This window comes from Oryzias latipes, chromosome 15 (assembly GCF_002234675.1).
Source record: "Oryzias latipes chromosome 15, ASM223467v1".
Lineage (NCBI taxonomy): Eukaryota > Metazoa > Chordata > Actinopteri > Beloniformes > Adrianichthyidae > Oryzias > Oryzias latipes.
The window spans coordinates 26616595-26644479 of record NC_019873.2 but is presented as its reverse complement, the minus strand read 5'-3'; the positions used below and the strand labels follow the sequence as shown (position 1 = coordinate 26644479).

The following is a 27885-nucleotide window of genomic DNA, read 5'->3' as shown; positions in this document are numbered from 1 at the left end:
GGCAGGCACGCAAGGCAGGCAGAAAAAGCCTTCTGCAGAGCAGCAGAATTAAACCGACACACTCTGATTTGGCCACAAATAGCTGAGTTTTCCCTGGAGGCCGTCAGAAAATCAAACACTCCTATGAAGGGGGCAAACAGTATTCTGTCCATTAACTGTAAACGTGTGACTTGGAGCAAAAACTACGGGTCACTTATTGTGCTGAGATTCAGATGCTGAAATAGTAAAAGCTTTTTCCCACGACTCCCATCAGACTCCTCCGGTCGTAAATGTAAAACAACATCAGAAGCCATCATCTTCATTACAGCCTGGAAGTTTCTAATTGCTGCTGGACGAATATAAACCTCCACGCTTTATATGAGAGGCGATGATTGGATTGGAGTTCCTCTAAGTGACAAAATCCAGAAAGATGGTTTTGATATTCCTCAAACCGCTCAGTTATGAGCAGTTACTCACACGGGCGTTATCGCGCTCCCACAGGGACACGTGTTTGTGTTTTTGCAGGATGAAGGTGAGCAAAGATGTGGGTTCAACTCACGTTTTCTCCCACGTTTGCCACACAAAAAATCCTATAACTCAACCATTTTTCACGCTTTTCTTTGTTTTTTTTCCCAAACAAATTAAGGAATCATCTAACTTCATTTTCATTTTAGCAAAGAATTACTATTTCTTTGATTCTAAATTACATTTTACATGCTTAAATTATATTTTTATGTTATTTTATGTGCTGTTATTTTTTTGTAGGATTAAAATTGCTTTTTTTTAATTAAATTGACTCCATTCTTTTTTAAGTTTATTTTTTTTTTCTTTTCTCTTTTTTTTTCTCCTGTTCATGCAGATAAAAAGATCTCAATTGAACATTCAAGTCATCGTAAGTTCCCCTTCCCATGACTTTGCTGTCTCACTTGTGTTCTGTGTGTCTTGTTTGTGCGTCTTCATGTGAAGGAGGAGTCTTAACATGTGCACACAGAGTCGCACAGGCTTGTTTGGTGGTGAAAAATCCGATTTTGCTGCTGACGTTTAGCTGATCTGTGGCTGGATTTGGATTTGAAGTGATGGTAATTCCCTCAGCTCAGTGGGATGGGAACTCAGGGGAGGGGAGCTGCAGTAATGCACCTAATTCGCTATTGTTCTGTTTCCGATAATAAGTGCGGACGGCTGTCAGATTCGGTTCAGTTGCGCCACGTGAGCACGGGGGCCCCCGCCTGCCAGGCCGCTCGTCCGCCTGGGGCTTTCTTCTCTTCCACACATTCTGCTGCTCTCTCTGCTCTATCTCCTCCCAGAATCCCTCTGTCTTCGCAACAAATCACAGCTTCATCTCCCTCTGTCCTGTCCCTTTTGCAAAACTGCTCTTCATCTTCCTCTCCAGATTTTCAGCGTTTTCCCCTCTTTCTCCCGACTTTGCCTCAACTTTTCTCCTTTTTGCTTCGATTCTGGCGTGACCGACTTGTGTGTCCGGGTGGGGCTTAGTTCTGCTGGCGTGGGGGAACTTGGGCTGAGGTGCCCGCGGAGAGCCTGCTGACCAGTCAGAAGGAATCATCCATTAGAAGAAAAGGAGGGGAGGTCAACGGGGAGCAGGTGAATTTAGGGCCACCCCCACACACACACTGCTTACCCAGCATTGACTGTATGAGAGAACTGGACTGAGTGACCCCTTCCCTCTTGCGTTCCAAACAGGAAGTACCCGCTGTTTACCAAAAGCCCAAATCCCATAGACTTCTATAGAGAACAGCTAAACTGGGCCACTTTTTAATTGTAAGAAAAAAGAATTTATGACATTTGATTGGGTTCCTTATAGTAATAAGTGTTGAATTTATGGGATAAAATATTATGAAAGTTATTCAAGTTATAAACTGACCAATCGGGTGCCTCAATAAAAGTAGGTGGAGCCTGCTGGCCCCCACCTTCCAACATTCAAAACTGCAACAGATTTCGTGTAGCCGCTTTCAGGTGGTAGGGGTGTGGCTTACTAACTAGCTCACTCCTGATTGGCAAGAGTGGTTGCCATGGAAACATTCAGATGGACTCTGATCAATCACTGCCTACCTTAAAGGAGACTGAATTGACTTCATTTGGTTGGAGCCCGAAGTAAACCATTTTCTATGGAAGACATCACACTAACTCACTCCGGTTCCCATGTACAGGCAATGTTTTTGGCATAACCCACAGGACTTAACGAGGCGTCGGTGGATTCTAAACCCAATTTAAACTTCGACGTGATGAATTAAAAAAATCCTCCGCAGATTTATTCGATAAATCTAGTTTACGGTTTTGGCGAAGCTCAGACGATAACTCAGTGACTGAAGAGCATCATGACTCACTCTGAGGGGTAACGGTGGACGCAATAATGACACAGAAAAAGACTGCGGTTAGCGTGAATCGGTCACATCACAGCTCTAATGCACTTAGCCTCATTATCTGTGCCAATACTGGTGGACTGAGACAGATCTGTTGTGCGTCCTCCAAGGTTCCAGGCTATTTAAAGCTTAATTGCCCCACCAGACAATGTTTCCATGCTGAGGTGTAAGATGAGTCATGACAGGTTGAGCTTAATGACAGAGCTGCATTGTTTTGGAGGGTAGGGAGACATTTTTGCTCTGGTGGTGCAACGCAGAGACAGATCAGGAAGTGCTGAAAGGAGGAGAACGAAGGTCCAACCTGTCGGGAGTCGTATTGGGCTCTTCAGCTGAGGGCGTTGAACCTGGTTATGGCGTTTCCTACAGAATCATAACTGATAACTGACATAACTTATTGACTATAAGTCATAAGAAACACAGAATTGGATTTGTAGTAAGGGTTTCTCAAATATTTTTCACTTGAATATTGTGAAAATTCAATACATGAATCATTGTCTCAAGCTCAACCAAATGATATGGCATACAATATGATTACATCAGGAATATGGGTGTGGCCAACAGAAAAACCTCCTTTGCCACGGAATTCCAAAAGTTTACTTTTGCGAATCCTTCCAAAAATTACATCGACCTGTTCGTCACCCCAAGGCGACCAATAGGTAAAATGGTTTCAATGGAGATAGTAATATGTATTATGAACAGCTTTGATAATTAATGACATTTGAAATGACATTGAAACCCCAGACTATGATCTGTACTTAAAAAGGAGTTATTGTTTTATTTCTGCTGCCTTTCTTGTGTTTTGCTTCCCCATTAAATACGTGAATGAGTGATGTAATGTTAGTCCGAAGGGCAGAATACAAGGGTTTTTAATTGTGAACTCAGCCTTTCTGCATCTCACCCCTGAAGGCAACTCTTGGAACTGTTAAACTGTTGTGAAAAACAAGAGCAGATTCTTTAACAGATGAGAGAAAAATCACCTTTCTCCCCACATCTGTCAAGAAAAATTCACACAAAGACTGCAAACGTGTTATTGTGTTTTATTATCCTTGTTCACCAGTGTTGTTTGTCTTGTTGCTTATATGTTTTCCCGAATCAAAAACCACCACCAGTATTAGCTGGTGTCTAATCGGGGACGTTCTTTTTGAAGTTGCTCATGCGTCTTTGGGGGTCCCGTTAACATTCTGCCTTTTCACAGCTCTGGCTCCAGGTATGGGTGAGGCAGTCTACGCCGGTCTGGTCGTTGCCTTGCTGCTGAGCGTGGTAATGGTGCTGTGCGTTGGCGTGCTGGCCTACCGCCGCCGATGCCGCCATCTCCACGGAGACATCACCGACTCCTCGTCCGCTCTGACCACCGCGTTCCACCCGGGCAACTACAAGCCTCCCAGACAGGGTTGGTTCCCATGGTTTCTGTGGAAAATATGGCTCCGCTGTTGTTTATTTACAAAAGCTGTCGCTCTCATTTCCCATGGAAGTATTCCTTTACACTCCATTTCACTGCTGCATTGGTATTTTTATCATGTTGTGGATAATTCATGCGGCCTCGTATCATCTCCCGGTCGGCTCCATCCTTTCCCGCATTAATTCTTTTACACTTTTAAGCATTTGTCATGCTTCCCTATCTCCTGCTCCTGCCATCAAATATGAATTAGCAACATTAATCCATTTCGCTGGTGTTCGTTTTAGCACTGTGAGCCCCGCTCGTGTCATTTTTCATGATAACGGAACCGCGTCTCTTTTTCCTTGCTCCGTGCTCAGATAACCCCCGCCCCCTGCACCCCCCGGCGCCACCGGATCTGACTGCCACAGCCGGCACTTTCCGGGGGCCGCTCTTCTCCCTGCAGCAGGCCGTCCACGACAGCCCTCACAAAATACCCATGACCAACTCCCCCTTGCTGGACCCGCTCCCCAGCCTCAAGATTAAGGTCTACAACTCGTCCACTCTCTCCTCCCTGGAGCTCCCGGCGGACTCGGGCGACGGCGAGATCCTCAGCCTGAAATCTGTGGGCATGGTGAGCAAAGAGCGGGAATACCACAGCCACACGCTGTCCAGAGAGCCGGGCCTGAGCACCAGCGCCACCCTGGGAAATCTGGGAGGCCGTCTAACCATACCCAGTACAGGTAACAAGCATTTGCTGAATTGATGTTTTCACTCTGGATGTGTGAATCAAGGTCATGCCGTGTTGATTACACTTAAGCCAGATCTTGACATCTCCTCCCCCAGGTGTTAGTTTGCTGGTCCCGCCTGGCACGATCCCCCAGGGGAAGTTCTACGAGATGTACCTCATTATTAACAAGTGGGACAAAACAACGTTAGTGTCCTTCATCTTTATTGCTTTCCCTCTCTCTGCCCGTTTGCAGCCCACCAGGCAGAATAGACCTCATTCTCACCTCAATCAGTGACTTTTTTTAGAGGCAGGCTCGCTGCCATGAAACCGCTTTTTTTTTCTTGTCTTTTTTTCCTGAGGTCAGAGAAAAGAACAAGTCACTTTTATTTTATTTTAGTTTTTTTAAACGACGTGCTACGCCTTGTCGTGAACTCATCTGTGGATGGCGTTTGCAGGTCACCATCCGAAGGCAGTCAGACTGTGCTCAGTCCAGTGGTGAGCTGTGGACCATCTGGCATGCTGCTGAACCGCCCTGTGGTCCTCACGCTACCTCACTGCGCCCAGCTGGACACGCCAACGCCTGACTGGACCCTCACTCTCAAGACGCAGACGCATCAGGGCGGCTGGGAGGTGGGAATTCCTTCCACTTTTAACACCCACTGCCATTAAAATTGTGATTTTGGTGATTTTAAAGGGGCCATATTATGCTAAATCAACATTTTTGAGCTTTTATGTTAATTCCTCACAAAGCGGTACTGATCCATTTCTGAGTTTTCCTCTAAAAACATACGCTCTGAGTACCAACCCCTCCGAAAACAAGTGGGTTCTTACTCTCTTTGTGAGGTAGACCAGTGAGAACAGCCCCTTCCAGCCCCCAGGCTAACAGACACGCCCACTTTCTCCGTGGTGATCGGCGAAACGCTTTCCTTTTATATGCACAATACGCACATCCATCTTTGCAAACATTCGGACGTTGTTTGTTTTCGTTTGCAAAACTGGACACACTGCCGAGGTCGGCTCTAGCTCGACGTCGTAAAATGGGCGGCACCCACAAGTAGAGAAAGGCGGAGCCTCAGAGATCGCGTCGTCTTACCTCTGAGAAGGAAAATTTACAAAAATAAGTCATATTTCATTAGAAAGCATTCCTAAGTGTGCCAAGGGTAATAGATTATCAAATGTATGGATATAGTTGACTCTGAAAGGCTAAGAAAAGCATGATTTAGGCCCTTAATATGTTCTTCTGGCATTTTTCTGATGATGGAGGACATATATAAAGAAAATTAAGCCATAAGTTCCTTTTCTGAGAAGTTTATTTATCAAAATTGTTGTGAATCAGGAGCAGTCAAAAAAATACAGTTTGAAAAACATGTGTGACACAGAAAAGGCTCACTGCTCCGCTCCATTCCGATGAATCCACTTATAGACAAACAGATCCATGAACGTCTTTGTTTTCCTCGTCTGAGCTGGAACTAAACTGTACGGCAGGATAGCTGTGATATTGCCGCCATTTATGTTGCAGCGGTAATGCTGTGAGGGGCTGTAATCCAGCGGGAGAGAGTGAAAACAAAGAGAATAGTACAAGCTTACAGTGTGGCAACACTCCTGCCCACAATTCAGACGTTTAATTCTAAACAACTTCGAAAACGACGCTGGGCAGATTTGGGATTTTGCCTAAAAAGGGCATAATCATGATCGAAAATGGGGGCTTTAAACACTAAAAATCCTTGCAGCGACGCTGTTAACCCTCTCTCTGTCTTTTGTCAGGAGGTGCTGACAGTCGGAGAGGAAACTTTGTCGTCTCCTTGCTATGTGCAGCTAGAAGAAGAAAGCTGCCATGTCCTCCTGGAGCAGCTGGGGACGTACGGCCTTGTGGGCCAGTCCTGCCCTCCGCAGCCCGCCTGCAAGCGCCTGCAGCTGGCTCTGTTCGCCCCCAGAGCACCCTGCCTCTCCCTGGACCTCAGCCTCCGCATCTACTGTATCCATGACACCCCACATGCGCTCAAGGTGCTGCTGGTGTCTCTGTTTGTGCCGACATGTGTCTGTTTTTACACTTTCGTTACCTCCCTCTTTAACCATCGCAACAAAAACGACTCCATGGGGATTGTATCTCATTGGAGGGTCATTTCTTAAGCGGTTCATCCTCGAAAATTCTGCCCTTAACCCTTAAATGAGGAATTCAAACAGAATCTGTTTTCTTGGAACTTGCACAGTTGTAGCCTTGAGTGCTTTTATAAAAATAGCACTAAGTGTCATCCTATTTCTGTTAAAAAGTCCTGCAAACCCTGAACCGGCGTGTTTTTCCTGCAAAACATCGCCTTAAACTCATCTCTTTTCACAACTATATTAATATTCTTAGCAGGATTCAGGCCAGATAATTAAAAGCTTTTTTCATTTATGTTTTTGTCCGTTACCAGCAATTGCTTTCATTAATATCATTTGAACTTTACAGCAGCCCATACTTTTTTTCCTTTTTGAAGACATGAAATTATGAGATTTTTTTTTTCTTTTTAAAGCAGAGGGATAAATCCACAATTAACCTCTATAATAACTGGACAGCAAATGATAAAAAGAGGAAAATAGAGATCACTTCATATTTTTGTGCTTTATTTAAAGGAGATTCACTGAATTTTGCTGCTGAATGATTTAGTTTGAAATGCACTAATCCACTCATCCGATTCAAAACAGTTTAGTTCAATATCAATTCATATGTTTTTTTTTCTTTTTGAATGCATTAAACTGTACAAAGTTTTAACATATATTTGATTCAAGGATTTAATAATTCAATATTTTATTTTAAAAGGCTAACTCAATTCAATGTATTGATTATTTTTTTTTACTTTTTTACTCTTTTCTAGTCTATGCTTGTGGTTAAAATACTGCATCCTGTTGACGACACATAGCGACGCCCAAAATACAAAACTTCCTATGTGAAAAGATCCACTAGAAAAAATGTTTCAAATATTCTATTCAAAGCTTTTGGTCTGGTGAGCTTTATGTCTTAGAAAAGGGGCAGGATTTCTAGCAGATTCAGTGTGAAGTTATCCTTATTCTCACCATTTAATGTAAAAACCCCAAGTCTAAAAATTTACAGACTGGAGGTTTTGTATTTTGGCCGACGATAAGACAACAGCAAACCATTTCTGGTTGATTTTTCCCCAAATAGTTAAAAGGCAAAAAATGAAAAACAACTTAAAATATAAAAGACAGTATTTATGTATATTATCTGACTAAATAATGAAACTAAAAGCTTATTTTTCAGTGGCTCATTGTGCCGTAATGTCATATTATCCTTTATCAACCATTCAGACTCTCCCAGTACAGAGTTGGACCCCTGTTGTCCGGGGAAAACCAACAGCGAAGCACCGAGCGAGCATCCTGAGCTCAGATCTTTGAAATCCTTTCTTTCTCTTTGCATGAGGCGTCAGCAGAGCAGCCAGCGGGAGAAAACCACTTTCTCTGGCAGCTGAGGATTTCTGGCTGCTGAAGTTCAAACAGCTTTCTAACTGCTCGCTGTCACACGCACAGGCCTGGAGAGCCTCCAAAATACAAAAACTTGTTTTAATTAAGCATTTTTGAAAGGCTGGTTGACGAAATGTGAGAAAAAAAGGAGTCCAGTAAACAAATGTGTTGTGCGTGTGTTTGTGCAGGAGGTGATGGACTTGGAGAGGAGTCTCGGGGGAGTGTTACTAGAAGATCCTAAGCCGCTGCTCTTCAAAGACAGCTACCATAACCTCCGTCTGTCCATCCACGACATTCCTCACTCACACTGGAGGAGCAAGCTGCTGGCCAAGTACCAGGTGATGCAAGACGCCCAAAGAATAGATAAAGTCCCAGTCTGGTCACCTTTTGATCTATTTTCAAAGTGTTCCCAGTGTTTTTTTTTTTATTCTGAGTATGCAGGTTCTAGCTTAAAATAAATAAAACCCAAAACCTGTGTAGTTTTCTAGGACATAGTTTCTGCAGGAGGTCATTAGAAATTTGCCTCTGTGTTGTGGGGCACCATTGGTGCAACCCCGACCCCTTTTCCCCTCCCCATCGCTGAGAGGATTGAGCTGCGTATTTTCTACCAAACAAATACGATTTTTTTTCAAACAGCTTGTTTTTCGTCTGATTCGCAACAATTTGAAGGAAGAAATACTCATAAATACAAATTTGAATTTATTTTTCCTTTTGTTTGTCCTCCATCATCAGAAAAATGGCCAGAGAAAATGTCAAAATCACCAAAAACACAGTTTTCATTGGAGTTGGACTTTAAGCTACCAATAAAAAGACTCTCCTGGTCAGAAAATTTCTTTCCGTCCAAAGGTTTTTAGATATGGAGTCAAATCGGATTTATTTTAAAGTGAATAAAAACAACCAGATTGTACATTTTAAATGTTTATTTGGTAACAGTTTTTCTTCTGTTTTCGTTTCACTTTCAGTGCTCAACTTAAAATTCAGGCTTTTTTGTGTTATGGCGTTGATCCTGAATTGACGTGGGGGTGGAGCTTTGAGCCCATTGGCTACTGGGACTATCGCCAGTGTCCTCTGATGGGCTAGGTTAGTGCTAATGCTCTCCCAAAGTTTGGCACATCAGAAGAGGGAGGACACAGGCCGACACTGTTCTGGAGCAGGAATGATGTCACTAAAACGGTAACCAATGGAGTCCAAGCCCCACCCCAATGAAAATTAGGATCAACTCAAAGAAAAAAAATAAACAAATACAAAATTGCAGCCCTTACATAAAAATATTTGTTTTTCAATTAGTTACAATTTAAAGTTTATAGATTTTTTTCATTCAAGTTTCTGGTATTTCTTCAATTTTATTTCATTTTTTCTCATTTACAGTCATTTTTTTCAATTTCTCCTTCAAGCTTACAATGTGTACTTTCCAGTTTCAAAACTGTTTTTAAACTGAATATTTTTTTCAAATGTGCAATCTGGGTTTTCATTAACTTTAAGCTGCTCCTGATTTGACCCCATACATGTTCTAAGGACATCAGTGGTCATCAGGTTACGTGAGAAAAGAAGGAGCATGCTTCCTCATCTTCGTTTTTGTCCTTCATATCCGAAAACTCCTAGAATATTCCCAGAATATAGCTGTACTATTGTCCAGGGCAAAGAATGGAGTGTGCATGTGGGTCGTCAGCTGATCAAACATGCTTATTTACTCCAGTCTTACACGATTTCAGGCATTTCTGTGTAGACAGAACAGGTTTGGTAAACAGAGGATGAAGCACAAACAAAAGAAGAAAGAATGAGTTCATTTATTTAGAAAAAAAAACTTTAAAAAGTTCTGATTTTGGATTAGAAGAAAATATCTATTTATTGTCTGAGATCACTGACTTCACATCATTCCCTTTATCTTTGGATACCGAAGATGCGTACGGCACGTTTGCTCTGGATTACAGTTTGCACCTGTTTCAAATAAACATCCAGAGACCTCTCAGTGGCCTCATTCTGGAGACCAGGGAGAAATGGATGCTCAGGATCAGGCAGAAACTGAGTCTCTCTTTTACAGGAGATTCCGTTTTATCACATCTGGAGTGGCAGTCAGAGACCCCTGCACTGCACCTTCAGCCTGGAGAGAAGCAGCCTGGCCGTGTCGCAGCTCACCTGCAAGATCTGCGTGCGGCAGGTGGAAGGGGAGGGGCAGATTTTCCAGCTGCTCACGGACATTCAGGAGGTAACGTGCGAGGAAAAACGCTCACACAGGAAACTTGACCCTGTGAAGCTAGGTCCACACCGCCCTCAGAGAGGCGGGCTTAGCCCACCACTTTCAATGGAAAGTCTATGTAAACGTGCATTGAGGCTTCCGTTATCGCTATGCAAATCTTTTACAACTGTTTTCAGGCTATACGTAATTGAGCACACATTGAAAATAAAGCAATTATATTTTGACCAATCAGGGACTCTGATGGGGTAATTGATCGTGGAAGAGAAGTCAATAATTGCAGTTTGTGTCCAGTCGGAATCATGGAAAAGCTCAGAAAAGATCTGTGGTAAAGATGTCACACCAAACCTCTTCCAGCTGTTGGTGGCGGACATAAACTAGTAATTTAGCAAAAGGTAAAGAAGGAGAAGCCCCTCCCTGCTTGACCAGTGTGAACAGCATGAGCTGAACACAAGTCCAAGATCGCATATGAATGTAGCATGAACCCCAAAAAGAATTGACAGAAATTTTCTGGAGTTAAAACTGATGAATTCCACATAAAAAACTGTTGTGTGATTTTTTTGTGTGATATTTATACTGTATCATTTATGACACGTTGGGTGAATCGGTCAGTTTTTCTCACAACAATGTTAGTTTAAGATGCAAAGCTATTGATATGAGTGTTCAGGACAAAAATCACTTTATAGACCCGCTGTCTTAAATTTGATCCACACATTTTCAACATAACTAAAAATGAATAACAATAGATGAGTTAGTCTCACCATAAAATTTAGACGATCTGCAAAAGCATTTCCGGCCAAAAAGGTTTTTGAGATTTTAAGGAAGCAGCAATTTTAGAATGAGCAGGAAAAGCCCTTCTACTGCCCCTAGTGGAGTGATGATGAACAACAGTGCAGAAAACATGGACTTTTAAAGGTCTGGATTATTATTAAGATAAAAAGGTCTCAGAAATGTGTGTATCAAATATGACACGAATGGTTACAAAGAGCTAATATATGGTCGTTTCTGTGTAAACACAGACCCTACCGCCACATTCGCCCCTTCCCTCGGGAGGCTCCTGCCTTCCTTCCTCTCAAGTGGGACCTTACGCCTTTCGCCTGCCTGACTCCATCCGCCAGAAGATCTGCACCAGTTTGGATGCTCCAAGTGCTCGGGGGTGTGATTGGAGGCTACTGGCTCGCAGTCTGGGCTTTGACAGGTTTGATTGTGATTTCTTTTTTAAATGGAGAAAATCGAAGAGTTCTGATGATCTGTGTAAAAATCTGAGATAATTTCACAACAATAATGTCACCTGTCTTTTTTTTCCCTTTGCTTTTAGGTATTTGAACTACTTTGCAACAAAGCCCAGCCCCACGGGAGTTCTGCTGGACTTATGGGAAGCGTGTCACCAAGGTGACGCGGACCTGGTCTCTTTAGCGACCGCGCTGGAGGAGATGGGCAAAAGTGAAGTGCTAGTTGTCATGACTACGGATGGGGACTGTTGATTGGTCACAAACAAAGTATCGGGCAAAGACGGTTGTTTTTCCTTGTGTTTTTTTTTTTTCACAGCGGTTTCATGAAAATAAGAACACCTTCCTATCAATATGCACTAATCGCTTTTCATATTACCTCCAAACACCCCCCCCCCCCCCATCTGACCCATCCTCAGCCATCTCTAACACATTTCAAGCCATTCCATGCCGGGACACCCCGCCTGCCAACCCGCTTCTCCAGAACAACGTTGCATTTTCTGACCAAATTCTCTTAAAAAAGTTTCATTGCAAACTTGCAAACTAAAAATTGGCAGAATTCTGCTGGGATTCTTAGCGTAAGCATCTCACCCCATGGCAGGGGCTTTTGTTTTCCAAAAGGCTGCTGTGGGCATGCGGTGGGGGGGGGGTGGTCGCAGACCTGCTCCGCCTGCAGCTTCTCAACAGTCCACACACAGACAAAGCAGTTATTAAACACCTCTGAAAGAAAAAAAAACAACCAAGGATTTCTGGTCTAATTGCTTTGTGCAAGGATCGAACCCTCAAGGTTTGAGTCATATTGCTTTTGGGCTGAAGAAAAGAAGCCGCCTCTTCTCTGTGGAAGGAGATCGATTTGCAAAGTTTGTTTCCGAACTGACTTTATATGGTACCAACAAATGCCTCAAAGCCTTGGCATATCATCCCGCCTCAGGGGGGGAGTTTCCTTTTTCCCTCCAACGCTCAGCCACTCTGCTGAGAAGACGCTGCCCCCCCCCCTTAAAAGTTTCCTTTAGGGAACGCTTTTTAAGTTATCATCCATATTTGTGGATTTTCTTTTTTTTCCCTCCTGTTTTGTAATCTGTCCTGGATTAGACCGCCGCCGAGCTTCTCTGTTTAATTATGATCCAAGTAGAGCAGACAAAATGGGAAAGTTAGCTAATTCTCTGTCGTGAATAGCAAATTATGTGTTTCGAAATTATTAATCCATACAAAAATGTAAAAAAAAAAATAACCTGAAACATAAATTAGAGATGATCCTAGTGAATTTATGAAACAAACCTTAAAGTTCAAGATTTTTTACTTTCGTTTCCTGCAAAGTTTCTTCTTTTTAAAAAGGTGATTAAATTTGACGAAAGCGTCAATCAATTTGGCGCCGAGGGACCATCAACAAGAGTTTACCTCAAAACAAACGGAATTATAGAGATGCTTTTTCACTAAATATGCAACTTTTGTTAATCTATTGCCTAAGCTGCCTGCTTTGTGATTCCAGCCCTCATAGTGTTTGCATAATCAATAACATTCTGTCAATGTTTTGATGGTAATTGAGATAACATGTGCAGCCATTCCTCCCATCCTGTGGGTCCTCCTCAAGAAAAAAAAAAGTGTTGATTTCTTTAGGTACAACAAAACCAAAACAGCATCAGTATCCCTCCTCTTCAGCAGTGACTCATGCTTGGCGTGAATGAACGCTCCTGTGAGTGAATGGCTCTGTGTGGGCAGGTGGCTGTGCACGTACGTGTGCACACGTTTTTACGATCTGTCATTTCTCTTTGTAAGTGCTATGCAAGTACAAAAGAAAAGCATTTCCACATCCGTTTTTTTCTTTCCCCAAAAGAGTACCTCTATTTTTTCAGATCAGGGCATTGACAGGGTTTTTATTTTTTTTCTTCTGTCTCTCAGAAATGGCTTAACATTCTTGAAAATGCTAGTCTGCGGGAATTCTCCATCTGGAATGGAAGAGATGGATCACAGACCAAGGAAGCTATAAATGTCGACAACAAAAACAAAGTGATGCGACGGCTGCAGCCCGAGCCATGACTAATGTTGTGAATTCATGCCCTGCAGGTCTTTGCCATGAATACATACCTAAACACAACCCGTCCAGTTCCTCGGATCTCCTCAAAGTGCAGGACATTTCCCGTTTTCTCAGTTATGATGGCAGAGACTGATGCCTGTAGACTACAGTGTTTTGTTCATCCAGATTTCTGGAGGGTCTGCTGGATCTTTGGCCATATTGCTGGAGAGTTTACCTGGAGCCGTACCGGATTTAAAGAGATAAACTCAGCCTTTTGTCCGAAAAGTCCGGCGTTTTTACAGAAAACAAAATAAATTGTGTTACATTATTTTGTCTCTCTAAAGAACCAATTGTAAATAAATGTCTAGCCTTCTTACCTGTAACTAAATATAATTTTTATGCAATAAATTATATTTCTTAGTTTAACAGCAATGTTTGTCTTGTTGTCTCCCCTTTTTTCTTTTCTTTTCTATGAATGTTGAGTAAAAATGCATTTGCATCCTTCTCAGGAACTTGGCACTCAAGCTAAATAACAAAACTACTGTTAAATGACACTTGGTTTGTCAATTACACCCCGTTTTCAACTGAATCTGCAGCACTGCTGAAAATGTGCCTTTTAGCTTCACACTTTACTGACAAATTCCCCTGAAGTCCATTTAAGTTGAAAGTTTTTAACGTGTAGGCTGACAGGCGCTCACATTACCAGTTCCTGAAGATGTTAAAGTGGCCTTTAACCACTGACTTTGACATTTATGCAGAGTTTTAATCTTTTTTTTTTTTTGTATGTGTGAGAAATTGTCATTTCTCCCGCTGAGTAATCTATGGCGACTGTGTGCTGCATTATGATTGTAACAATAGGAAACACTTTTGCACCTGTTCCTTCCATTAAACACATTATTAATTGAAAACTGCTTTGGCGCCTTTCTCCTAACGGGTTAATTGAACCTTTTTATAATCTATAAATTGAAAACGTAACACCTGACTTCAGTTTAACCCAACAGTTCTCCCACTGCTGGAGGATTTTTTTCAACTCTAAGTAATACAAAGTGAACTAAGCAGGAAAGCGGCTGCATGTTTGTTAAAAAATAAATAAATAAAACATTTACTAATGTGTCTTTACAAAGGTCAACTATTTGGAATTTGTCATCACATCACAAGGTAAATTGCTTCCCAAATATTTTTGGATGTTTTGTTTTCTTTCTTTGGCTTCACCTTTAATCAGTTTTTATTATAAAGCTTTTTTGTAATGAGAAAAACCTGGTCTAATCTTGTTTTCTAACAGTTTTTCTATTTATGTAGACCAATTTTTAAGTTGGAGATTAAACCATAGATATACAAAACTAACCCTTAGTTAATATGCTATATCTTAGCGCCCCCTCCTGGTAAACTTAGGTTATTGTATCTGAGAAAATCATTAGGGCAACGTACTCCTATCATTTAATAATTTTATAAAACTAAAATGAATTTTTGTGCGTATTGTGAGTATTTTATTTTTTGGTGTGAAGTACAAGATATAACGTTTAAATATTTTTTACTAACACCTTATTTTAATACCTTGTTACAAAAATGCTACATTTCTATATTTAATTTTGATACCATAATTTAATATGGTTTATAACGTTTCCCCTTAATATTACGATTTCGTGTAAATACCAAAGCTGAACAGGAAACAGATTAATCTTTTCCACCTTAACTTCCGATAGATTTATTTTAGTATTTATTTTCAAAACGATTTCGTGTAAATACCAAAGCTGAACAGGAAACAGATTAATCTTTTCCACCTTAACTTCCGATAGATTTATTTTAGTATTTATTTTCAAAACAAGAGAAAAACATTTTTTTATTTTATTTTAATTTATTTATATAAAAATTTAAAACTATTTTTTACTATTTTAATTAATATAAAGTGCCTAAAAAAGGGCCATATTAACAATAGACTGTGAATCTTCAAGTTATTTTACATTTTGTGGGTTTCATTGCATGCAACAGTTTTAATTTGAAGGCCTGTATTTGACTTCGAAGGATCCCCACTTCCGCCAGTCAGCTGACCAGAAACCCAGTTAGTGCCGGAATGCTTGCCGTGCTTGGAATGAACTTTAGCAAAACAAAAAGAAAACAGCAGAGAATTTTCCCAGAAAGGCGCGGTACGGAACTTTATTATGAATATTATTATTATTGTTATTTGCATATAAACAATAACAATTTTATTTTTCTTAAGGGGAAGCTTGTGAAGATTTAGTGAAGTGTAGGGCAATATTTGATAAACAAAAAAGTGGCCAAAACGGTGACGTTTCCAAAAGTTGTAAATGCAGAAACAATTGTATGGCTTATCTCTGTTTATTCAGCGGGACTCGCGGAAATCTGTAAATCTCGTTCTTTTTTTTTAAATCTCAGTAAGGATCACGTGAAGAATAGTTCCCCTTTTAACACATTTCATTGTGCAAAGTCTGCTGTTTTTTTCCAACAAGTCACCTGTTTTTTCTCTGAGTTTGTCAGCAGATCTCAGAGGAATGTGACAGTTTGTTAGGTTTATTGGTTTAAGTGACTCTTTGAAGTGGAAACCACGTGACTTCATGTGGTGGAGGTCTAAGTTTGCATGAATCCATTGATCCATTTACTGATGCAGCTGTGAGAATTATTATATACACATCTGACATATCTGTCATAAAACAAATCTGTTATTGTTTTTGTTGATTTTAATTAAGAAAGGGACTTATTTTATTAATTAAATCTAACTTTTGTGTTCCTCCCTGCAGGCTGCAGAATGAAAACAACCTCAGAAAACAAACCAAAAGTGTCTGTTTCCTTGTGTTGACATGCAGAAGTAAAAGTGAGTTATTTTAACGTCATTTTGTAATGTTTCATAATGTTCTTCATCTCTTTGCAGCTTTTTTTTGAGTACTGTTTCACTTTTTTTCCTTTTTCATCTCTACCTTTACCCTCAAAGTGTCGCGGCCTCTTCCTGTGAAAATGGATGACGCCGAACCCGTGCAGGCGAGTCTCAACTCGTCTTACCGTCCGACTTTATTCGAGGACGGGATCACGACGGACGAGGAGGACAGCGAGGATCACAGTCCGTCTGAGTCTCTGCTCCCCAAACCGTCCCTGTCCCCCCTGGTGGTGCGCTTCACCCCCGAGGACTCCTATAATCTGGTCTACGTCCTCTTCTTCCTGATGGGCATCGGCTCCCTGCTGCCCTGGAACTTCTTCATCACGGCCAAACACTACTGGATCTACAAACTGAGCAACAGCAGCGATCTCGGTAAAGAGGGGGAGCGTCGCTCCGACATCAGCGTGAGTAAGACTTCTGGCGGTTTGTGTGACCCCAAAGGAAGACCATTACTGTGCCAGTGAGCGTCTTGTAGAGTTGAAACTATTGAAATACGAAGCTGCTGCTTCGACTTTCTTTAGGTGTTTGGAATCAATTCTTAAAAATGTTTCTGGATCAGAGGAGGACTCTAATAAAAACGTCTCTTCTTTCGTCAGGACTATTTTGAAAGTTACCTGTCCATTGCTTCCACTGTGCCCTCCGTGTTGTGTCTGATACTCAACTACATGCTGGTTAACAGGTAGAATGTGCACACAAACACAACAACTCGCACACAAACGCCTTTTAAAGACCCACTCCCATCATCTTTTGATCCATCTTCCAGGTCTCTTATAATTATAATCATGTCCTTTTTAGCCAGAATCAAAAACCTGTTTCGTTTTCTAGGACATAGTTTCTGCAGAGTGGCAGGAGTTCATTAGAAACTCACCTCTGCGAGTTGTGCGACCACGCCCCACTTCCCCTCCCCTCTGCTGAGAGTTCTCTGTTCACACGCTCTCCTACTACAGTTTAGGTCCAGATTCCAGCTCAGATGAGGAAAACAAAGACGTTCATGGATCTGTTTGTCTGTAAGTGGATGATCAGAATGGAGCAGAGCAGGAAGTTTGTGCCCCGCCCAGCGTATTTTCTACGTCACAGAAATGATCTTTTTCAAACTGCATTTCTTCTCCTGCTCCTGATTAACAACGATTTGTACAAAGACATATTCTGAAATGCAATTTTAAGCTTAATTTTCTTAAATATGTTTCGTCCATCATGAAAAAAATGATGTCACAAACACCAAAAACACCATTTTCCTCCTTAAAGTGGAAGTGGGTCTTTAAAGGCCTAAACGTTGTGTTCCTTTCTCTCCAGCATTAGTAGACTTTGGGTTTTTTTCAGGTTGTCCCCCAGACTTCGAGTCTTGTCGTCTCTGTGGGTGATCCTGTTGGTGTTCGTGGTGACCACGGCGCTGGTGAAGGTGGACGTGTCCAACGGCCGGACAGACTTCTTCATCGGGACCCTCGTCAGCGTGGCGGTCGTCAGCGGCGCCTCCAACATTTTCTCTGGGAGCATGTTTGGCATCAGCGGCTACTTCCCCATGAGGATCACCCAGGCTCTCGTATCAGGTATGGGTAACGTTCTTTTCAATTTAACGTTCTCATCATTTCTTTCAGGGTGCTAGATTATAAATGTAGCTTTTATGCAGTTCTACATGAATGCACAGGGTCCAATTTGACTACTGGGGTTTATTTTGTTGTTTTGCAATGACTATGGAAGCAAATTGTATTCCATATTTAAAAAAAAAAACTTGTTTTCCTAACATTATACAGCAAAAGTAAAAGTTTGGGGAAGTATTAGTTGTATTGTCCAGCATGAAGTGTTTATCTTTGTTTTTTTCAGTAATGCAGAAAATAAACTACAGGAGTTTTTCAATAAATAGGATCTGCCCCCTGTTGATGGAAACTGTAGAGGCAGGCAGGGGCCGTCAATAAAGTACAAAAACACTCCAGAAAAACATCATCCAATTCTCAGTAATTCACTATAAATAATCTAAAATAAAGCACAAGTACTCTATCGTTAATACTAACTCCACAGAAATTTACAATATCAGTAATATTTTCTTTAGAGTGAGCTACAACTGTTGTAGTCCTAAACGCAAAAATACGAGTGAAAAACTAAACAATATCTATAAAAAATATCATGTTCTTGATAAAACAAAAACAAAAAAAAATTATCTTGTAAAACAAATTATTTTAATAGGTTAGAAAAAATATCTCAAAGCAAAAAAAAAATCTCAAAAATCCATTAAAAAAACTAAAATTATTTAAAAAACATCAAAAATAATATCAATAAGTCAGGTAAAAAAAATCTCAAAAAGCAAGAAAAATGATCCTGAGATGATTGTAAATACATCCCACAAAACAGTTAGCGTGGTCTGTGATGTTTGTGGTTAAAGTAGGTAAAACACGTCTGGCGACACGGATCATGTCTTTGACACGGACACATCATGGCATCTCGTCTTTGCAGATAAAAACAGATGTTAGTTCCCAGCATGATTGTAGTTTTTGACTTTTAAGAAAACAAAAACAAAAATCACGAAAAACCCTAATAAAAAGTGAAAAATACAAAATGAAAATGAAAAACACCAGATTTTTTTGGGGGGGGGGGTAATGCACTTTCAGAAATCTCATTTATATTTTTAGTTTTTATTGTATTTTTGCCCACTGGTAAAAACATGTAAACATTTAAATAAATTATTTTTTTACTTCTATATTAAACAAAAACTTTAGTTTTTTTTTTGTGGCAGTATTGGAAAATAAACTTTTTTTTTGTAGCTTTTATTAACCCTTGTGCTATCCTAGGCACTTTAACGTTGGGAGTTGGGTCATCTAGACCCACTAGACAGGGCTCTGAACCTTTTTTCTTCAATGATTTGTGATCTTCACTGGTGTCCATGGATTACATGAAATCTTTCCACCTTTGTCATGGTAGGGAGAACACGTCAATGTAAGGGGGGGGTCATCTAAGACAGCACAAGGGTTACATGGGTACAATTTCAAATGAAAAGCCTGTCTGCTGTGATTGCACAGCATAAAGGCTGCTGTTTCCTGTTTCTGGTTTTAGGTCAAGCGATGGGCGGCACGCTGAGCTCACTGGCGTCTATAGTGAACCTCGCCGCGGTAGAGGACGTGACAGACAGCGCCCTGTTTTATTTCCTCACCGCCGACGTTTTCATCCTGCTCTGCATCTTCTCATATCTGCTTTTGCCCAAACTTGCATATTCAAAGTGAGTGAAAACAGAAAATGTCTCTGCTTGTTTTTGCGTCTCCACATCACCGAGCAATCGCTTTACTGTGTCTGGGAGGTTTCTGGTTTCTGACGGTTGGGTTCTTCTTCTTCTAGACACTACATGGGAGGGACAAATGAGGGGGGCGGAGCTGCAAGCGTAGTCCCACCCCTGCGGCCGATCATCAAGAAGGCGTGGCTGCTGGGGTTCTGTGTCTTTTACGTCTTCTTCATCTCCATCTCGGTGTTTCCTGCCGTTTCATCGGGGATCCAGTCGGTCGACGTGGCCAGCGGCACCCCCTGGACCACCACCTACTTCGTTCCCATCACCAGTTTCTTTCTGTACAACTTTGCGGACTTCTGCGGCAGACAGGCCACCATGTGGGTGCAGGTTCCCGGCCCCACCAGTCGTTTCCTGCCTGCTCTGGTTCTGTGCCGCACCGTCATGGTGCCGCTCCTCGTGTTTTGTAACTTCCAGCCTCGGGACCACCTCCACACTGTGCTGTTTGCCCGCGATGTGTACCCTGTGGTTTTTAATTGCCTCCTCGGTCTCTCCAATGGGTATCTAGGAACTCTGCCGATGATCTATGGTCCAAAGGTGGTTCCCCGCGAGCTGGCCGAGGCCACCGGGGTGGTCATGTCCTTTTTCCTCACTCTGGGATTGGCTGTTGGATCTGCATTCTCTGTTCTCATCGTGCATTACATTTGATTTGGTCAACTTCCTCACGGAGAACGGCTCCAAACTGATTTACAACGGTTTGAACTCTGGAATGAAAGTCTAAAGGTTTTTAAATCATGGATTGTATCCGACACCTGGAGCGAGTAACGCCACAACCAAGTGAAGTCTATCCAGTCGCCGTTTGCGACGACCAAGCAGCGATTGGTCTGAATGTCTGATGCAACCACTCAATCAGGAGTGTTGAAAGACCACACCCTTCACCATAAGTGGCGTCTAGTCAGTTTATAACTTGAACCGTTTGTCTCTAGACGTCTAGAATTTTGCAGAAACTTCCTGTCTGGAGTTACCTGGGGGGAGTCACTCAGTCCAGTTCTCATTTCAGTGTTCAGGTCCTGATGTTCAGAATCTCATTTTTATTCAAATGAGATTTCAGTGTTTGTTTTGAAAGATGTCAAAACACAATAAAACACTTCAATTTTAACCGTGTTTTCCCATCATGTCTGCGTTATAAGAACTTTAAAATAGGCCAATCTTTTCACAAGACAAGTTTTATTTCATGAGTTTGCAGAGAACGTTGTTAAACTTTCGTTTCAGTTCACGAACCAACCGACAGTTTAGACCAGATGTTTAAATTTGAGATCCTTTAAGCTTCATGAACATGGATTTACAAAAACAGCAGGAAGAGTGAAAACAAAAAATTAAAAATCAAAAACAAGAATCTGTTACGAATCACACCGACAGATGAAGGTAATGGCCAATCAGCACACGGCAGCGTCTGTTAGGTCACATGACCAGACAGTCCGTCTGGTTTTTGGAGGTGAGGATCACTGCAGGTAAAAACTGGAACAAAAACTGTTCACTAAAGCAAAAAAAAAAAAAAAAAAACTTTTCCAACCCTGAACTTTACCGAGGCAGACCACAGTTAAGGCCTACAAACTCCTCCCCCTTTCACCCCCCCACCCCACATTAATAAAGAGTCCAGTCCCTTTCTACAATCACATTCAAAGTTTTAAATTTAATCCACAGACAGCTGCAGTTATTGGAGTCGATTGAACAGATTAGCAGGTGGAAGCAGCCCTGCAGCAGGTCCCTCTGGGGGGGGGGGGGCGGGTCTCTATACCCACACATGGCGTCTGCAGTGAGCCACGGCCTGAAAGAGAAAATACAAACCAACTTTACATTCCTGAAACAACAACAACACGGTGGGCATTCGTAGGATTCTCACATTGCACATATTTGCCGTTTCCATGTTCTTGCACCAGAACCCAGGTCCCCAGGTGCACTGTTCTCTTCCCAGCAGCTTCCGTTCAGCCTCGGGACAAGCCCCCACTTTCTGCAAAGCAGCAACAACAGGCTGTGGGTCCAATTCCTTCAAGACCGGCGCTTCCGACCGTACAAATCAAATTAAAAACCCCTAAGGAAATAGCTGAGGCAAGTGTAGATTTCATGAAGTCTTACCGTGCACACAAAGTCTGGGTCAAGCATCTGGAGCAGGAGCTGGACCAGAACCGGCTCGTACTGTTCGACCAACTGGTCACACTGTTGGGGGGGGGGGGGGGGGGGGGGGGGGGGGGGTGGCTGAAGGTTAACCCAAGGTTTAAGACGTGGTTAAAAGTTAAAGCAGGTTCCACCCACCTCAGTCTTGTAGGCATCAGGCAGGAAGCTGCAGACCTTCTTCACGGCCTCCTCGATCTCTGCCTCCGTGGCATTTTTCTCCAGAATTCCATCGATGTAACCGACGGCCATTTTGCACACCTCGCAGTAGCCGCCGGTCTTAAAGCGGGGCTGATCCAGGGCAACTGGAAACAAGTCAGCCCAGAGCAGAGCGTCAGTCTGGAGTTTGACCCTCTATGGTTTAAATGCCTCCCGTTAGCTTTTCCCCTCAGACGAGGAAAACACAGACATTCATGGATCCATTTGTCTGGAAGTGGCTGCATCAGAATGGGGCGGAGCATGGAGCTCATGGCCCACCCAGAGTATTTACTGAAGTCTCCTGACAGGACTTCTTACCCACGTAGGCGCGGCTGGCGTCGTTGCACAGAGCCAGCATTGTGCAGACGGTCTTGGGGTCCACCTCCTGCACCAGCAGCTCGATGATGGCCTCTCCGTACGTCTCGATCAAGTCTTTGCACTGGGCGGTGAGGGACGAGGGCACCAGGTAGCAGACCTTCTGCACCGCCTGGATCACCTCCTCCTGCAGAGACGAGTCGGCAACACGTTCAACAACGGCAGCCCTGTCATCGATGTTTCTGCTGCGACGAAGACCGCACCTCTGTGGTCTCATCCGTTAGCATGGCCTCCACCTGCTTCATCACAAACTCACAGATGGCGCACTGTGGAGACTCCTTCACGCGAACCAGCCTCTGAAACAAGCAGACGTCAAAATCCTGTCCTGGAAGGATTCAGTTTGTAGAAATCTGTCTGCTGTACCTTTGCAGCAGCAGCCTCCACCTTGGTGGCAGGGAAAAGCTCGAGGGCGGGGATGCTTTTAGCAGCGGGGATCGTCTTTGCAGCCTGAAGGGTCATCATGGGAACGGACTTCTTCACTTCAGAGCAGAACCCGGCCATGGCACAGATCTGTTTGGGTTGCTGAGAGCAGCGAAAAGCAAACGTCAGGATCTGCAGTGAAGCTTCAGACGTGGCGTCAGAGCGTTTTCCTCTGCATGCTGGTTCACAGCAACGCCCATGCACAAGAGCGCAAAGAATCAAAACCCAACAAACCCAACAAGTGGCAAAAATGTTTGAGTGCAAAGCTAACTGAGGCATCCTTCACCCAACACACCTGAGTGACTCAAGAACGGTGAAACAGAAACACCACAGTGTATTAGATGCAAAGGAGTCCTATATCTTCTGTGCAAACAAGTCAGTGAGAAAAAAATAAAGAAATGTTTGGGAGTGCAAAGGAAAGAACTTTTCTAGTGACTGTCTCTACGCTCATGCATCATGTGCAGCGTTTGGGAAGGAAGGAGGCGGAGCTAAAGGCTAAAAGGCTACAGGCTGAACTCGGGGCTGCCTACCTTTTCCTGAAGAGCAGCACAAAGAGAGAAAATACAATTAAAAATAAAGACTTAACATAAAAGATTAGGTCATAACAAAATTAATTACAGGTTAAATGATACAGTAATCGCTTTTAATGACCAGAAATCAGAGATTTTATTTTAAGCCAAATTGCTTTGAAAATGTTCATAAAATCCGAACAAGTTTAAAGCATTTATTGTTTAATAATCTCCAAAATGCCATTTGATGCCTCAAAACAGCTACAGCAATGCAAACAAACACCTTTGCCGAATTTTCATAACGGAAATTATTTTTTTATCCTGAGAATCAGATTTGTGGAGCTTTTCTAATGGTTTACTTTTGCAGCCAAAGAAAGATTGTGAGCGTTAACAGAAAAACACAATAAACGGATAAAGGAACTCCTAACAAGCTGTAATAAACACACTTAAAGTCCCACTCCGATTATTACAACAAGCTTTTCAATCTTGTGGCATTTTCTGATGGGCAGAAGAAAATTAAGCTTAAAATAGCATTTCTGAGTTTCTCTTTTAAACTCAAACTGAAGTATATCAGAAGTTGACAAAAAATAAAAAAAGCATATTGAAAAAGATGGTATTTGTGACAGAAACAACGCTGGGCGAGCCTCAAGCTATCAGCAACGGGGAGAGGAACGGGGGACGGGGTTGCTTTGTGCCAACGGTCCCGCCCACAACTCAGGTGAATTTCTAATGAGCTCCTGCTGCTCTGCCAAAACTATGTCCTAGAAAACGACAGATTTAGGCTAAAAAGGGACAAATATTACAATACCACTGGGAAGACTTTGAAAATGGATCAGAAGATGACCTGAGTGGGACTTTAATGTTTAAAGCTTCTGTGAAACCCGACAGGGCTGCTAAAATACTCATTTAGATGAAGCAAAAAAAAATAAAAAAAATAATAATTTAGTATTTTCATTTCAAATTTCCAGGCCAAAACAAAATTTGATGAAACAACCACAAAAAAAGTAAAATTTTAACCTAAAAATTTTGATTTTACGAAGTTGTCTTACATTTAACAAGTTAGATTTTCAAAAGACAAAAATCAATTCATGTATTTGATAAATCAATGTTTGAAGTCATTTCTGGTATAGTCAAATATCAATGTCAGTGACCGATAGGAAAATAGCCTCTTATTTGACTTCAGCGTTTGGGGCCTCGAATCCCCACAGCAGCTGTGACGATGTGAGCTGAACGCCGCTCTAAGGAGGAGCTTTTACTGCTCTGCAGAGTAATTACAGACGGTCATCAGGTCACAAGACTCACCATAGACATGAGCTGCTGAACCACGACTGGGCCATACTGTCCCACGTACTGCTTGCACTGCAGATTCATAAAAACTGAGTCAAGACACTGAAATGCGGGACTTTCACAATAAAAGCCAAGTCATCAGCAGTTTGGGGGCCACTCACCATATCAGACAAGCCTGGCCCCAGCAGGTCACACTGACCCTCAATGTTCTGGATGAGAGAGTTGATAAAGGAGGAGTTGGCCTTCGCTTCCGCTTGAGCATCAGTCAGGAACTTGATGCAGTCCTGGCACACTTCATCACCTCCCTACAGGTGAAGGTTCAGAAGACATTTCTAACAGTAGCTGAATAAAAGGTAAAAACAGGGGGGTCTGCTGCACACCTGCTGAGGAACCTCCTGCTTTTCCTTCAGGTTCTGCGGGTACAGCAGCCCGGGAATGTTGAGGAGGAAGGGAGCCGCTTGATGAGACAGATCAACCTGAGGGATGTCGTTAGATGTGAGCTGCTCCTTGACTTGAAGCTTGGCCAGTGAAGCCTGCTGAGACTTGCACAGCCCCATAGCTGCACACACCACACCAGCATCCTCCTGCAACGCACACAAAACAAGTCAAACAAGCAGCATCAGTGCTGCTCTGCTGCTGCAGCAGGTGAGGGATGAGACAGAAGACTCTAAATCCTCCTCATCATGGGATTTACTGTTGCACAATAGCGTCTCTGTTCCCTTTTAGACTTCTATTCACTTCCTCAATGACTCTTTTAGCAGACTGCCCTTTGGCCACAGTGGCCGCTGACTACCCCCCACCCCTGCGAGGCTTCATTTGCACTACTTACCAGTTCCCCTGTGATAATCCCGATCAGGACAGGGTAGTAGCTATCCACCATCTCCTTGCACTGCTCCGTCAAACCCTGATCCGGGATGAGCTGACAGGCCTTCTCCAGGTATTTCAAAATATCTGCCTGAAATCACAAAGATTAACGTGATCCCTCCATAAGCGGCTCGCTTATCAAGAATCTGCAACGCGTGTCCGTCCGCCTCACCTCCGTGGCGTTGTCCTTCAGCAGTTGCTCCACCACCATCAGCACCTCTTTGCACATGTCGCACGGCACAGACTTCTGCAGCCAGAACCAACAATCATTTACTTCACGTAATCATCCCAAAAAAATAAATAAAAAATTCATATATATACATACACATAACAGAAAAGATTAAAAAAAAAAAAATTAAAGTACCATTTGAGGCTTGTTCCACACATTCTGTTGACAGTGAGCCACAGCTCCACACAGGGAGGCCGTCTTTACATTTTCACACCAGTAGGGGGGGCCACGCGCACACTGTTCGGTCCCCAGAAGAGGAGTAGCTACAGCTTTTCAGGGAAAACAACAAAAAGTTTTAAAATATTAAATCTAATGACAATCTGTAGAACTATAGTCAATAATTAGGAACCATATCCCTCAATGGTTAAACTGGATTAGACATTCTCACAAAATTATGCAATTTGAATTATGCAACTATGAAATAATTCCATTAAAACCCTTTAAATTAAAAGCTTTTCATGTCAGAAAACAAAGCTAAATTTATGACTGAATCAGTCTCCAAGCAATAGCTGAATTAACTGTAAAGAAGTATTGAATTATGTTTGGCCTTTTGTATATAAAAAGTGAATTATACTTCCTTAGCAGTCAAATAAAAAAAAGGGTCATGTAGGAAAGTACCTCTCATTCCACAACAACAACACTTCCTCATTCAACTCTCAGATCCTCCTGGATACACAGAACCACCTCATGGTGGGAGAACATGTAAATTTAAATAGCCACCAGTCTCCTTAAATAGGAAATGAGTAAACTTAATACTAAACGCTGGGTTCTTAAATTTTAAATGTGAATCAAGACAAGCTTTGAGACCAAAGATTTGTAGGTTATCACGTGGTTCTAGTTACATCGTATAGCTAAAACAGCCAGTTATTTTGGAGTCACATGAGAATTTATTTAAAATAACAGACTGTTCTCATACCGACTGTTCAAACAAGGAAGACATTCCTGCACTTTTATAGAGGATGGAAGTAAACTGCTCACAGATAACATACAAAAAAACAACAACTTTGCTTTGAAAAGCTCCATCAAAAACTAAAACTTAAGCTTTTAGTGCTGTGGCATCAACAAAAGCAAAGTCAAACAAGGTGAATACAATTGTACTAAATCTTTAAGTATAGTGGAAGCTGTGTTTTGTTGTTTGTAAGAAACAAGTTTAGCTGTAGAGATTAAAAAAAAGAAAAACCTTCAAGAAGCAACATGTATGTCACTGAGCTGCCAACCCACATTTAGATGATGGAAGGCAAACAGATTAAATACATTTTCAAAATGCCTCCGGCCTGAACAAACAGTCCAGAATTCCACACAGGCCCGTTTTCCTGAAATCTCCCTTGTTTTGCTGTAGAAATAATCTGTTTCACTTCGTTTGTTCAGACTGGCAGATAAAACGGGATTATAAACAAGCGCAAACCACTGAAGGACGCCTTTCTTAAGGGACTGGGAGTAAAAGAAACACGTTAGCAACGATTAGCCTTAAAAATATTAAATCAAAACAGTAAATTTTAGCAAAAATTATAATCATACAACTGTGATAAAGTAGATTTAAACTAAAGCATTGAACACGTTTTGTCTACATTGGCTGTGTAGTTTAAAGTAAATTAATTTGATTTAAAAACAAAAATTTATATTGCAACTCTGATCTATTTAAAGCCAAACCTACGGTCAAATGTTTCCCAGAGGACAGCAATGTCATAACAACGGTTAGCTAGCCAGGCTAATGCTAGCAAAAACGTTAGCGCCACCGAAGGCCAAGTGGACCGAAAGTAAACTCAAAGGTCGCCTCTAAAGCTGTAAACGTGGTTTATTTGCCATTTTTAAAAATGTTTCAATAGTTAATTAGCGTGTTTTAAAGATTAAGGCAACAACGCCATCAGTCACGGTTCCTGTTTACAAACGCCGAGGACCCTTCGAGCTTCCGCGTCCAAACACAAACGCAGTAAACGTTTGCTCAAACTAGTACCGCTGTTTTCGTGTCCGGGTTCGAACCCCAAACCCGAGCCACCCCCGTCATCTGAGCTGACTTTACCTGAGGAGATGAAAAGCAGAGTTAAAAGCAGCATGACTGCGCTGTTTCCTGGCTCGTCGGTCCTTGTTTCTGCGTCGGTGTGTGCGGGTGAACGGCGCGCGCTGCAATGCGGCCGTTGCTCTGCTCCGCCAGTTATGAGGAGTCACCGTCAGCTGACCGCGCACGTGACAGCTGATCAGCCTTGATTAGCACGAGCCAGGTCATAGGCGACGATTAAATCAGCGCGTAGACTTCGTTTGACTGTATATTATATAGTTAGCAGTCATTAATGGGGTAAAACCTGCAAATGTATCTATAAATCGAACTTCTCTGCAGCTTCAGGTGCCTTGGCTGTAAAGCGCCCCCTATCGGTGGA

The 27885-nt window shown here is 42.2% G+C and overlaps 3 protein-coding genes across 6 annotated transcripts in view; 2 read left to right on the top strand and 1 right to left on the bottom strand.

The window, feature by feature from the left end:
• The window catches only part of unc5b (unc-5 netrin receptor B), a 67348-nt gene extending 53082 nt beyond the window's left edge, over positions 1 to 14266 (top strand). Inside the window, exons 8-17 of one of the 3 annotated variants that reach the window (XM_023963579.1) lie at positions 839 to 871; positions 3553 to 3747; positions 4113 to 4475; positions 4579 to 4666; positions 4918 to 5092; positions 6227 to 6466; positions 8110 to 8259; positions 9963 to 10127; positions 11135 to 11313; positions 11434 to 14266. In XM_023963579.1, the coding sequence (XP_023819347.1) occupies positions 839 to 871; positions 3553 to 3747; positions 4113 to 4475; positions 4579 to 4666; positions 4918 to 5092; positions 6227 to 6466; positions 8110 to 8259; positions 9963 to 10127; positions 11135 to 11313; positions 11434 to 11599 (1754 nt within the window). In that variant the 3' untranslated portion in view covers positions 11600 to 14266. Of the gene's footprint in view, positions 1 to 838; positions 872 to 3552; positions 3748 to 4112; positions 4476 to 4578; positions 4667 to 4917; positions 5093 to 6226; positions 6467 to 7768; positions 8260 to 9962; positions 10128 to 11134; positions 11314 to 11433 lie in introns of those variants that run through there. The other 2 variants (XM_023963580.1, XM_023963581.1) reach the window with 2 other exon arrangements.
• A 1113-nt stretch (positions 14267 to 15379) lies between these two features.
• slc29a3 (solute carrier family 29 member 3) lies at positions 15380 to 21015 on the top strand. Its single transcript, XM_023963584.1, has 7 exons — positions 15380 to 15502; positions 16115 to 16188; positions 16306 to 16652; positions 16845 to 16927; positions 17569 to 17795; positions 19294 to 19456; positions 19573 to 21015. Coding segments are annotated over exons 2-7 (1413 nt in total). The 5' UTR covers positions 15380 to 15502; positions 16115 to 16187; the 3' UTR covers positions 20165 to 21015.
• On the bottom strand, positions 20667 to 27859 carry psap (prosaposin). 2 transcript variants are annotated; one of them, XM_023963582.1, is made up of 15 exons: positions 27531 to 27859; positions 25646 to 25779; positions 25454 to 25528; positions 25247 to 25372; positions 24798 to 25001; positions 24579 to 24722; positions 24433 to 24489; positions 23152 to 23157; positions 22565 to 22723; positions 22405 to 22497; positions 22145 to 22328; positions 21770 to 21933; positions 21593 to 21673; positions 21360 to 21467; positions 20667 to 21284 (listed from the first exon to the last, which is right to left on the bottom strand). In XM_023963582.1, exons 1-15 carry the CDS (start codon positions 27562 to 27564, stop codon positions 21249 to 21251), a joined length of 1605 nt encoding a protein of 534 aa, XP_023819350.1. In that variant the 5' UTR covers positions 27565 to 27859; the 3' UTR covers positions 20667 to 21248. The 2 variants fall into 2 exon arrangements, with proteins under 2 accessions (XP_023819350.1, XP_023819351.1); XM_023963583.1 differs by lacking the exon at positions 23152 to 23157.
• Positions 27860 to 27885: the final 26 nt, after the last annotated feature.

Excerpts from the sequence above, each read along its gene's own strand:
- psap (XM_023963582.1), bottom strand. The coding sequence starts at position 27,564 with ATGCTGCTTTTAACTCTGCTTTTCATCTCCTCAG. Across the intron at positions 24,723-24,797 it reads AGCAGGAGGTTCCTCAGCAG|GGAGGTGATGAAGTGTGCCA; the intron begins GTGTGCAGCAGA and ends CTTCACCTGTAG. Across the intron at positions 24,490-24,578 it reads GGCCAGGCTTGTCTGATATG|TGCAAGCAGTACGTGGGACA; the intron begins GTGAGTGGCCCC and ends ATGAATCTGCAG.
- slc29a3 (XM_023963584.1), top strand. Across the intron at positions 16,653-16,844 it reads AGCGTCGCTCCGACATCAGC|GACTATTTTGAAAGTTACCT; the intron begins GTGAGTAAGACT and ends TTCTTTCGTCAG. Across the intron at positions 17,796-19,293 it reads CACCCAGGCTCTCGTATCAG|GTCAAGCGATGGGCGGCACG; the intron begins GTATGGGTAACG and ends TTCTGGTTTTAG.